Source organism: Monodelphis domestica, chromosome 5 (genome assembly GCF_027887165.1).
Source record: "Monodelphis domestica isolate mMonDom1 chromosome 5, mMonDom1.pri, whole genome shotgun sequence".
NCBI classification, from domain to species: Eukaryota; Metazoa; Chordata; class Mammalia; order Didelphimorphia; family Didelphidae; genus Monodelphis; species Monodelphis domestica.
This window is the reverse complement of record NC_077231.1, coordinates 80,611,837-80,625,013: the sequence shown is the minus strand read 5'-3', so window position 1 is coordinate 80,625,013 and position 13,177 is coordinate 80,611,837. Positions and strand designations below refer to the sequence as shown.

Below are 13,177 nucleotides of genomic sequence, written 5' to 3'. Positions count from 1 at the left end.
GAAATAAAAAATTGTTAGAGGGCTCTACTGTGGTAGAAAAGAATTAGAAACAAAATATATATTTTAATAATTCATGGGGTAGGCTTCCAGTCAAGATGGCAGCTTAGAGGTAGCAAAAATTCAGACCTCTATAAACCCTTCCTCATTGATCAAAAACACAGCACTTCAGGGGGCTGAAAACCAAATCTAACAACAGGACAGAGCCAGGGAACCCTCCTCCTGGACCCAACTTAAAAGGTACGCTTCCCCCCACCAAAAGCCTGAACTCTAGAACACACAGGTTTAAAGGGAAGGAAGAAGGAAGATCCCAGGACCCCTCCCCCACCTACAGTGCTGAGCCTCCAGAGGTGGCTGGAATCTCTGGGTGGGCAAGGGTGCTAGTCTGGAGGGAGAACCTTACTGGCAAAGCTGTGCCAGGCTCAGGGCTTAGAACGCAAGTGGCATAGAAGCAGCTGAAGGAGAAGCACAGAGCAGGCAGCCCAGTCTCAACTAAAACGCTCCATCTTGCCCCCCCCCCTTTTCTGGAGCTTGTGACCTCAGGGCACAGCCAGCTTTGCAGACCAACTCCTCTACCCTGGTTGAATCTCATCAATAAGGGCAGATAAGAAGCCTTCATAGAGGGCAGAGAAGCTCAAGCTCCAACATCACAAACACATACACACAGACTGATCTGAGAGCCTCACTGACTAAGCTCGAAGGGGCAAAGGCAGCAATAAACTACAGGCAACAACCCTGATAACAGGGCAAGAAGCCCAGCTCCTTCTAAGCTTCTGCTGTCAGCCAGGGAAGATCAAACTAACTGACCAAATAGCAGAACAAAGAAGAAGCCCCTTAAGGACAGAACAGCCCAAACTCACAGATCCAGCACAAAATGAGAGGAGCAAGACTACAGGTAACTACAGGGGGGAATGAAAGGGCAAATATGAGTAAACAACAGAAAAAGAAAAAAGAAATTACAATCAACAGCTTCTAGCCAGGAAATGAAGAGCAAACAAAACAGAGGAGGATCAAGGAACACCAAGCAAAAACACAGAAAATCCAGTGAATTGGACACAGGCTTTGGAAGAACTCAAAATATAATTCAAAAAACAATTAAGAGAGGCTGAAGACAACTGGAAAAAGAACTTAAAAAGCAAAATAAATCATCCAGAAACAGAAAATAGTGTCTTGAAAGACAAAATTAATCCGCTTGAAAGTGAGACAAAGGAGATGAAAAATGAGACAAAGAAGATGAAAGATGACCTCCAAAGAAAATCAGACCAGAAGGAGAAGGATGACCAAAAATCCAGGGATGAAATTCGGTCTTTAAAAACTAGAATACAACTAGGAGCAAGTGACTTCACAAGGCAACAGGAAGCTATAAACTCAAAAGAATGAAAAAATTCAGGAAAATATGAAACACCTCAACCACAAAATGAAAGATTTAGAAGACAGGTCAAGGAGAGACAACTTAAGAATCATTGGTCTACTGGAAGATCATGACAAAAGAAAAATCCTGGACATCATCCTACAGGCAATTATGCAAGAAAACTGCCCCAACATTCTAGAGCAAGAGGGGAAAATGGAGATTGAAAGAATCCACAGATCATCTCCTGTACTTAATCCCCAACTGACAATACTCAGGAATGTTATGACCAAATTGAAGAACTACCAGACCAAGGAAAAAATATTACAAGCTGCTAAGAAGAAGTCATTCAGATACCATGGAACTATAGTTAGGATAACACAGGATCTGGCTGCATCTACACTGAAGGACCAAAAGGCATGGAATATGATATTCTGGAAAGCAAGGGAAATAGGTCTAAAACCAAGAATCAACTACCCAACAAAATAGACTATTTTCTCACAGGGGAAAAGTATGATTATTTAATAAAATAGAAGAATTCCAAGCATTCATAAAGAAAAGACCAGACCTGAACCAAAAATTTGATACCCAAACACAGAATTCAAGAGAATCGCCAAAAGGTAATTAATAGAAGGGGAAAAAACAACAACAAAAACAAAAAAAACTTTTTTTAAGGGACCCAATAAGTTAAAATGATATGTATCCCTACAAGAAAAGAGGATATTGGTAACTCTTTAAAATTGTTGTTACCACCTGGGTAGCTAGAAGAATTATACTTGGACGGAACAGTGACAAACTATATAGGATGAAATGCCAAGACATAAATATGTATATAGATATATGTATGCATAAATATATATATATATATATACATACATACAACTAGAGTTTTTAAAAAAAGAGGTTAATACTAAGAGAAATGGGAAAAGAGACAAAAGGGGGTAAGTTTATATGTCATAAAGAATCACATGGTGGGAGTAGAGGAGAACACCAATACACTGGAAGGGTAAAGAGGTTGGAGATAGGAAATATTTAATTATTACATGCATTGAAATTGACTCAAAGAGAGAAGAACAATCAAATTCATTGGGGCAGAGAATCAATTTGCACCCTATAGAGAAGTAGAAGAGTAACAAACGAACTGGTAGGGAGGAAAGCAATACAAGGGAGGGAAAGGGTCGTGGAGTAGTTTAAAAAGACCATAAACAAAATAAGAGGGGAATAAGAAAGGAGGGGTGGTAGAAAGGGAAGTAAAATAAGGGTGGGAATTAGGGGGACTGATTAAAAACAAAACACTGGTGTAGAAGGAAATAGTGAAAGAAGAAAGGGCAGGGCTAAGAGTGGAAATCAAAATGTTGGGAAATACAAAGCTGGTAATCATAACTCTGAATGTGAATGGAATGAATTCACCCAAAAAATGCAAGCAAATAGCAGAGTGGATTAGAAACCAAAATTCTACCATATGTCTACACATAGGGTAAAGACAAGCAAATGGAGCAGAATATATTGGGCATCAACTGATAAAAAGAAGGCAGGAGTCTCAATCATGATATCTGACAAAGCCAAAGTAAAAATAGATCTAGTCAAAAGAGATAGGGAAGGTAATTACATCCTGATAAAAGGCAGTATAGACAATGAGGAAATATCAGTACTCAACATGTATGCACCAAATAGCATAGCATCCAAATTTCTAAAGGAGAAACTAGAGGAGCTCAAGGATGAAATAGATAGAAAAACTGTACTAGTAGGAGGCCTGAATCTTCCTCTATCAGAACTAGATAAATCAAACCAAAAAGTAAATAAGAGGTAAGAGAAGTGAATGAAATCTTAGAAAAATTAGAGTTAGTAGATATGTGGAGAAAAATAAATAGGGACAAAAAGGAATACAACTTCTTTTCAGCAACACATGGTACATTCACAAAGATTGACCATGTATTAGGGCATAAAAACATTGCAAACAAGTGCAAAAGAGCAGAAATATAAATTCAACCTTTTCAAATCACAATGCAATGAAAATAATACTTAGTAAGGGTACATGGAGAGGCAAATCAAAAATTAATTGGAAATAATTCATGGAGTACATGAATGTCATATTTAATATGAAGAATTCAGAGAAACAGAGGAAGGCTTATATGAGCTGATTCAGATTAAAACATGGAAAGCCAATAAAAAATGGACACAATAATTCCAATAATGTAAAAGGAAAGAATAAAAACCACAAAACTGAATACTGTGTAAATTATAATAATCAAGAATATTATGTAGGCATCTCAAATTCAACACTATCTTTCCTCAAAAACTATCCACTCTTTTTCTGAACTTTTCTATCATTGTCAAAGAGACCAGAATATTTCTAGTCACTCAGATCTGCAACCTTGGTGTCATCCTCTACTTGTTCTCTTACTTTCTCTATATTGTCAACCGATTTCCAAATCCTGTACAGCTGTGTCCCAATTAGTGAAAATAAAGTCCTATGAAGTGGTCCCCTTATTTGAATTTTCATTGAATGTTTCCATTGGGCTGGAACAAATTATCGTATTTCACATGTTATTTGTAACTTCAAATAGTACAAATTTGAACAATGTAGAAAACCATGAAATTTATGCCAGGGAAAATGTTAAGTAAGGTTTACTATTTCCATTTTTGTTGCTATTTGAATGAATATATATTGATCAAATATTAGAAAACTTTCATTAAAATTAAGACAATTCTTAGGTGTTTATTTATATGTTTATTTTGCCAGTGAGTCCAAGTGTTTATCATGTGTTAAGCATTAAAACCTTCAACTTGCTCTCAGGAACCTCCTTAGATCCTTTATTAAAATGTCTAATATGTACATGACACACATGTAATTTGTATTTATAACATATCTGTTATGGGGCAAGAGGAATTTATACATAGTAAGTGCCCTAACAATTATGAAGGACATATGACAAAGAATGCTATCTGCCTCCAGAGTATTGAAGTCAGATACAGATCAAAGCATACTACCCTTCACATTAGTTTGTCTATTGTTTTATTTGGGGGGTTTGGTTTTATATGAGTTTTTTCTTATAACAATGGCCTATATGGAAGTATGTTTTATAAAATTTCCTACCATCTCCAAGGGATGGGGGGAAAGGAAAGGAAGGAGGGAGATGATATGGATATTATAATTTCAGAAAACATATGTTGAAAATTGTTATTAACTGTAAGTGGGAAAATAAAATTCCTTTGAATAAAAAATTGCCTTATAGAACAGTGTTTATAAAGCAAATCCTACTTTCTCAGTAAATTCATTTACAAAAACATCACTGTATTTCTTTAGGGAAAATAAATCCCCCAAGAGACTGAGCTAGAAGAAAGAATGTGCTATTAGCATTTGTGGTATCTATAATTTGGAGGGGGAAACTATCCTAGAAGAGACCATCATTAAGGTCACTTTTCCTTTATGAAACATGAAGGTGAAATAGAACCCTTCAACAATGTTCTCTCCAAACAATGGAGCCACTCCATTGTTTTTTTCTAGTATTTGTATACTTACTACCCCTCTTTTTTTGGTCATGAAAACAAGTGCCTGTGTGTACCGAGTCACCATAGGGTCCTGGAGAATCCAAAGTGGAAGGAACCTCAGGTATCATTTACTTCTACTCTCTTCTTTTATGGAGAAGGGAATGAAGGAGGCTTAGAGAAGTTTGCTGGATTTTTAGAGGTCACACAGGCAGAGTTTAGTTCAGAATCCTGGCATCCTGGATCTCAATTTAGAGTTTATCCCATTCTCTTCTCCATACTCACACCTTCCCCTCCTCTTCTTTTTGTAAGAGTATTTAACATACATAATGAATATGGTCTATAAAAGCCACACACTAGCAGGGAATGCATTCTCTACATCCTAAAAATACCAGAAGATCAAAGTTTAAAGTTCTATAAAATTAATGATTTCTATGTTTTGTGTAAGTTCAAATTATGCATCTAGTTTATTTGGACAGAAAGATAACCATACTGGAAAAGTTGCAGCACTTGCTTACTCTATCAGCAGTGGTCTGAAGAATGATTCCTATATCAAGGAAAGCTAGCTGCAGTTTCCAGAGGGATTCACATTTAAAACCTTCTACAAATGGAATCTAATCTCCCTTTCCAATATTCCATTCTCCTTGGCATACTCTACACTCTGCCTAAATCAGACCATTTACCTTTCCCAAAGAACTTCATTTCACACTTTTTTCCTGTACCAACCCTCTGACATCCTCCCCATCCTTTAAGGTCCAACTCAGACGGGTTTCCTCCATTACAACTTCCTTGATCATCTATGAGAGAGGATCTCCCCTTCCTCTGAAGTCTCACAGTGCTTAGCATTGTATTTTTTATCTCTCTCTGTGAGTAGAAAACTGCCCACCTGACTGATGTCTATCTAATTGATTTCAAATAGAGAGGGGAGTCAGTTTATAATTTGGCCACTTTCTACCTTTCCATTCTTCTAATACCTTATTACTTCCTCCACTCATTCTTTGATCCAGGGATTCAAGTCCCCTTCCTGCTCCCCACCCAACACCCTCCACCACCCAACTGTTGGAATTTTTACTGATTGTCCCCTACACCTGAAACTATCCTTCATCTCTACCTCTTGGCTTCCCTTGCTTCTTTTAAGGCTCAGCTAAAATTCTGGCTTCTGCAAGAAGCATTTCAGTTTTCCTTAACTTTAGGATCTTCAAAGGGCAGTTAGGTGGTTCAATGATAGAGAGCCAGACCTAGCAATGAAAGGTCCTGGGTTCAAATTTAGCTCTCTAATATGACCCTAGGCAAGTTGCTTAACCCCAACTGCCCAGCCCTTAATGCTCTTCTGCTTTGGAATCAATATTTAATATCAATTCTGAGACAGAAGATAAAGATTTTTTTTAAAAACTTAGTATTTTCCCTCTGAGACTACCCCCAATTTATACTGTATAAAACCCTTTTGTGAACAGGTTTTTGCCTTCAACTCTTTTATTAGATTGTGAGTTGCTTGAGAGCAGGAACTGTTTTCTTGCTCTTTATTTTTGTTTGTTGTTGGCAGATTTTGTTGAGTTTTTTATTTGGTTTGGTTTGGTTTGGTTTTTCCCCTTTCTTTGTATCCTCAGGGCTTAGCACAATGTCTGGTATGTAGAAGGTGCTTAATAAATGCTGTCTGGCTTGGCCATAGTAATATGAAATTGTATGAGACATTTAAACTTGGATTGGGTCAAACAGAGCATGTTATTCTTACCTCCAGTGATTTGATGACCTGAGAATCTTCTTTCTCAAATAGTATCTGAGCTTTCATCATTAAGAAGACTGCTTTGGATAACTCATTCTTATTGATTTTGCCCAGTACGTATGCTTCTGTAAAACAAAACACTTGTTTCAAATGGGAGCAGGTGAAGAGTCTTCTATCAAAACTGGGCAAATGTCCTGTTCGCCTCTCTATAATTGGTGTCTACATTTTACCTGTGAAATGACTAGTAGTTGTAGTTTCAGTTTCTTTGGGATGGGCAGGTTTTGGAGAAAAATTCCAAGCTGAAAAAGAAGACAACTTAACATTAGTTAGGTCTATGTCTGAAAAAGTAATTGTTTGCTCTAGCAGATATCTTAAAAATCACAAGGGTTATGCCACATGCTCCTTTGGCTGTCTGGTGAAGGAAGCTTTGGAGGCTCTTTAGAATCATGTTAGAGAAGAAGTAAAATAAAATATAAAGTATTACGAAAGATAATTACAGTCATCCCTCACTATATTATGGTTCACTTATCATGGCTTCACTGTATCGTGGGTTTAAAAATATATATATATATAATAATTCTGGATCACGGAGTTTTTGCTAAATCATGGGATTTTACAGATGAATGTACACAATGGAAATGCAGTACAGCATACTGTTAGATGATGGAATGGAAGAAGACCAACCATAGTGCTGTGCTCTGTATCCTGGGCACTGATTGGCTCAGTGACTGTAGTATCAGCCCATTTGCTCTCCTCCTACTTGGTGGATTTTCACCTATCGTGGGGGGTCTCTGGAACATAACTCCCATGATAGGTGAGGGATCACTGTATGCTGATACATACGAATCAGGACAGCTAGGCAGTTCAATAGATAGAGAGCAAGGTCTAGAGATGGGAGGTCAGGGGAAAGCTCTTTTTAGCAGTATGTTGAAATGAGCATATTCATAGGCAAAAGAGAAGGAACCAATAAAAAATAAACACATAGGTAGCATAATGAATAAAGTACAAGGCCTAAAGACAGGAGGTCCTGAGTTCAAATCTGCCCTTAGACACTTCCTAGCTGTGTGACCCTGGGCAAGTCATATAACCCCAATTATCAAGCCCTTACCGATACCAAGTACTGATTACAAGGCAGAAGGAAAGAGAGATGTTTGTTTCTTTGTTTGTTTTTTTAAAGAAAGGAAAAATTGCTGAGGCAAGAAATAGCCTTAGCAAAGAGCACGCAAGCCTCATCTTTTGAAATATAAGAAGACAATAAGTGATGATGCAGAGAGGTTTTGAGAGGTTTGGGGATGAGTGGGGAATTAAACAGGATTAAAACAGGGAGAGAGAGGGAGCTCCCTCTGAGGTTTCTCAGGCTCAGGAAATACTTTAGGAAGACAAGTTGGCTGGATATTTTTTTTTTAAACCCTCACCTCCCATCTTAGACTCAATACTGTGTATTGGTTCTAGGGGAAAAGAATGGTAAGGGCAAGGCAATGGGGGTTGTGACTTGCCCAGGGTCACACAGCTAGGAAGTATCTGAGGCCTCATTTGAACCCAGGACCTCCCATCTCTAGGCCTGGATCTTAAACCACTGAGCAACCCAAATGCCCCCTTGGCTGGACATCTTGAACACAGCCATTCAACTGCTATAATGACCTCACATTTTAGGCACCTAAAAACAAATACAACTAAATATATAGATATATTTTACATATATAACTTAAATGTACATTAATTAACATGGCTTAAAGAAAAATAATTTGACTCATGTTCAAAAGACAAATGGAGGATAAACCATATAATCATTCTGAAAAAAAGATACTACACCCACCTTTGCAAAGATACCAGAGTTACCTGGAGAATAAATTACAGTGTGTTAAAGAGATGGTTAATGGAGAGGAGGAATAGCTTCTTCATGTCAAGATTGCTTCATAGAAGCAATAAATTCCCATTTGGAAATGCTTTTCTTTTTTTTAACTTTTACTTTCTAACTTAGAAACTGGTTTCAAAGCAGAAGACTGGGAACAGCTAGGCAATGGTAATTAAGTGACTTGCTCAGGGTCACACAGCTGGGAAGTGCCTGAATACAGATTTGATTGCAGGACCTCCTATCTCTGGGCCTGGCTTTCAATCCACTGAGCCACCTAGCTGCCCCAAGGTAAAGATTTTTTTTTAATAGTAGCAAAGATATGGAGCCATGCTGGCATAGAGAGTTTCCTTGTCCAGGAGTTCTGTTCCCTCTATCAGTGAAATTACAGATCTAATCCCTCCCCCTATGCCTTATATCCAGGATAGCAAATCTATGAGACCTCTCTGTGGACACATGAGCTATTTCCTACCAGAATTAGTTACTAGAAAGGCAGAGCTGGGGAGGAGCTACTCCCTTACCCTTCTCCACTGCACCTCCCTGCCCCTCTGCCCAGCAGTCCAATGTAAGCCCTTACTCCTGCCCTGAGTGAGGTCACTCCCCTCCCTTTCTCCCACACATGTCTAGGGTTGGGGGTGGGCCATGGCACCCAGTCTTGGGGGGGGGGCAGCAGGGTATGTCATGAAGTGTCTAAAAGGTTCTAAAAGGTTCACCATCACTACCTTATATCATAGCTTTATGATGGAAAGGACCTAAGACCTCCTAGCCCAATCCTTTTGTTTTATAAATAAAGGTTGTACATGCCAAATGTTACAAAGGGAATAAAGGACAGAGACAAGTTCCAAACCCAGGTGCCCTGACTTAAAATGCATGTTTGGTCCACTGTCCACAATGCCTTAAAACAGAACATCATCATAAAGACAACTACCCTCAGTAGAGCACCCTGGGGGCTTAGTTAAAGGAATTAACCACTCAGTGTTCAATATGTCTTAAGGCAGCTGTCCTTTAACTTCCAGAAAACATGGCTATTTTTGCTTCTTTAGCTGCTTTACCCAAGCCTCTATGACTGCTGCCAAGAACAAAATCAGCACAAGGTAGGAAATAACAAGGAGAGGAGAAAATCGTGGTTCCCAAAACTGTTAAGGAAGGGGGCAGCAGAGGCAAATGGACCACTCAATATCATAGTTCAAATTAACAAGGTCATATATACTTGATAAAGGACATGTCATAATAACCAAAGTTGTCTATAATTTCAATCCCTTTTCTGTCAATGAGCAATTTGGGAGGTGCTAAGATATCATTTCACCAAAGACTGATTTCCATTTACTTCCCATTTTCCAATATATGCCATATTGAAGGGTGCTCTCAGGACCCAATTTAAGCCGTGATGTAGGTACTATCTATACTTCAAGTCCAGCAGACTTTTCATGGAGAATGCTATACAGCCATTCGGGGAATCACAGTAGCTTTGAGTTGTACTATTTTCAAATTAACTAGTATGTGATTAAATAAATTTTAATGCATGTCAAAATCTGACAAAGTCAGTCTCAAACCTATAACAGAAAGTCGATCTGAAGTCTAACCAAAGCGGACTCTTCAGAGTTATCCTTTAACTATTCATCCTTTAACAATAGAAAAATGGTAGAACTACATGAATATAAGAAATGGAATCATGCAGAATGAGTAGAATGGCCTTGTCAAACATAACACAACAAAAGATTTCAGACTTTATTATTATTATTATTATCAGCTAGCATTTATATGGTGTGTTAAAGTTTACAAAGAAATTTATAAATATTGTTTCATAACAACTCTGGCAGGTAGATGCCATTATTAACCCCACTTTACAGATGAGAAAAATTGACTTTTTTTTAAACCCTCACCTTCCATCTTGAAATCAATCCTGTGTATTGGTTCCAAGACAGAAGAGGCTAGTAAGGGGTAGGCAATAAGGGTTAAGTGACTTGCCCAGGATCACATAGCTGGGAAGTGTCTGAGGCCAGATTGAGACCAGACCTCCCATTCTAGGCCTGGCTCTCAATCCACTGAGCCACCCAGCTGCCCTGTACTAAATAAACATTTAGTCCCTTTCCCTTTACTTCCTAATTTAATTGCCATCACTCTAGTATAAGTTGTCATTACTACCTAGCTGGATCCCAGTAATAACCTTGGAATTAATCAAGTATTTATTAAGATCCTTCTATGGGCCTGTGCTCAACACTGGACATAGAAGAGGCAACGAATGAAGCAGATTATTCCTTCAGTGAGCTTGCATCCTATTGGAGAAGGCAATATGTATATGTGTAACTATATAGCAAATAAATACCAGGAAAACAGGGGAGGAGGAAAAGACACCAGTAGTTGAAGGGCCCAAGTAAGGGCTCATATGGCTTGCTATTTTTTACTCTGTTGTGTGTGGTTTGTATGTTTGTTTTTGGTCTGTGTTTTTTTTCCACAACATCACTAATATGGAAATATGTTTTTCATTTACTAAACATGTATAATTTATCACAAACCTCATGACTTCTCAAGGAAGGGGGAAGGGCAAAGAGGGAAAGAAAGAATTTGGAACTCAAAATTAAAAAAAATAAAACAATAAATGTTGGGGTGGGGCAGTTAGGTGGCTCAGTGGACTGAAAGCCAGGCCTGGAGATGGGAAGTCCTTGGCTCACATTTGACCTCAGATAAGTTCCTAGCTGTGTGACCCTGGACAAATCACCTAACCACCATTGCCTATCCCTTACTGCTCTTCTGCCTTGGAAACAATACATGGTATTGATTCTAAGATAGAAAGTAAGGGTTAAAAAAAAGAATTTCAAATTGGAAAGGAGGAAGGAAGGAAGGAAGGAAGGAAGGAAGGAAGGAAGGAAGGAAGGAAGGAAGGAAGGAAGGAAGGAAGGAAGGAAGGAAGGAAGGAAGGAAGGAAGGAAGGAAGGAAGGAAGGAAGGAAGGAAGGAAGGAAGGAAGGAAGGAAGGAAGGAAGGAAGGAAGGAAGGAAGGAAGGAAGGAAGGAAGGAAGGAAGGAAGGAAGGAAGGAAGGAAGGAAGGAAGGAAGGAAGGAAGGAAGGAAGGAAGGAAGGAAGGAAGGAAGGAAGGAAGGAAGGAAGGAAGGAAGGAAGGAAGGAAGGAAGGAAGGAAGGAAGGAAGGAAGGAAGGAAGGAAGGAAGGAAGGAAGGAAGGAAGGAAGGAAGGAAGGAAGGAAGGAAGGAAGGAAGGAAGGAAGGAAGGAAGGAAGGAAAAGAAACAACTCACATAGAAGTTGATGCTTGAGCTAAGCTTTGTAGGTAACAAGAGACACAAAAGAGGCAAAGAGCTTCCCACCTTTGGAAGTCTACAAGGTAGTCTTTGCCCCTGTAAAGAATTATTTTAGGGTTGTGACTTAAAATCTAAATTAATTTGGTCACCAAGGAAATCCCATATAAAATACCCAAGTCAGTTGGAAATTTATGGTGATTTTAATTAATATAGAGAGAAGGAATTAAGGAGGAGAGGGAAAACTCTGGTTTCTAGTTAGAATTTCTAAGTCCCATCCAGGGGAAGAGAGTCTCAAGAAGTTTTGGCCCTTCCTTCATGCCTCCAGAAAGGCATGGTCACTAAGTCAGCTTTTCACTCACCAATGGTGACAGTCCTAAAGAAGTATGCATGTTGGTCTTCCAGGTGCTCCTCTGAGTCAGTGCTCGAAATGTCCAAATGGATGTATATTCTTGAAATGAATGAATGTCCCAATATGAACTTTTCATCCTCTTTTATAGACCTTTTACTCTTGTGTCTCCTCTAAATTTTCACATCTACCAATCACATCAGATGCTTTTCTCCGGGACTGCCCATTCTTTAGTTCTCATCTTCTTTGGTTAGATTATATCTTTTTGAGTTACTTAACACTTCTTTGTTAAATTCACCTTTTGTTAGTTATTTAACCTTCTTGTGATTAATTTACCTTTTATAGTTACTTAACACCTTTTTGTAGTAAGATCTAAAAATAGATTGTAGCTTAAAGTTCTAGCTTTACCATACAGGAAGATCTAAGTATCTTCATTGTTACAATCAGGAGATAGCTCAAACTAATCTTCACAACCCCCCCTGATGATCATTGGGAGACTAGTCTCCCCATGGATCATTTAACATAATCATCCTGTAGTCCTAAAGCACTTCTAACTACAGATATATACAATATTCAATTACACAAAGAGGGCATAAAATCTTGAAGGATAAGGTTCAGTGGTGTCTCCCTAAAGTAGAATATTTGAGGGTCATCCTCACTGTGGGTGCACTCTATTTCTCCCAAACAAATTGAAAATATTCAAAATTTAAGTGCTCCTACCACTAAGAAACAATTGAGAGAAATTTTAGGAGCAACAGGGTTTTGTAGACAATGGATTCCTTGCTATGGGGAAATTACTAAACCCCTTATTGCACTAATAAGGGATTTGGTCCCTGAACCCCTTAAATTAGAGCCAGAACACCTGTCAGCCCTATCAGATCTAAAACAGGCTATTCTGTCTGTCCCCGCTCTAGGCATCCCACATTACAACAAGCCATTTACTTTGTATGTACATGAGCAAAGAGGGGTAGCTTCAGGTGTTTTAACTCAGACTTTGGGACCTTCTCAGCACTCAATTGTTTATTTTTCTGCCCAACTGGACCCAGTAGCATCAGGAATACCACCATGTCTTAGAGGAGTAGCTGCTACAGCCTTACTAGTGACCAAAACTGTTGATCTAGTACTGGGATGCCCATTAACAATTCTGTTCCCACATGAGGTAGAAGC

The 13,177-nt window shown here is 38.6% G+C and overlaps 1 protein-coding gene across 6 annotated transcripts in view; it reads right to left on the bottom strand.

Annotated features, from left to right (window-relative positions):
• Window positions 1–13,177, bottom strand: part of CFAP54 (cilia and flagella associated protein 54) — a 377,407-nt gene that overhangs the window by 299,739 nt on the left and 64,491 nt on the right. For all 6 annotated transcript variants that reach the window (XM_007503244.3, XM_016425734.2, XM_016425736.2 and 3 more), the window contains 2 exons: window positions 6,788–6,856; window positions 6,567–6,682 (listed from right to left, as the gene is read on the bottom strand). In XM_007503244.3, coding sequence (XP_007503306.2) covers window positions 6,567–6,682; window positions 6,788–6,856 — 185 coding nt within the window. The remainder of the gene's footprint in view (window positions 1–6,566; window positions 6,683–6,787; window positions 6,857–13,177) is intronic.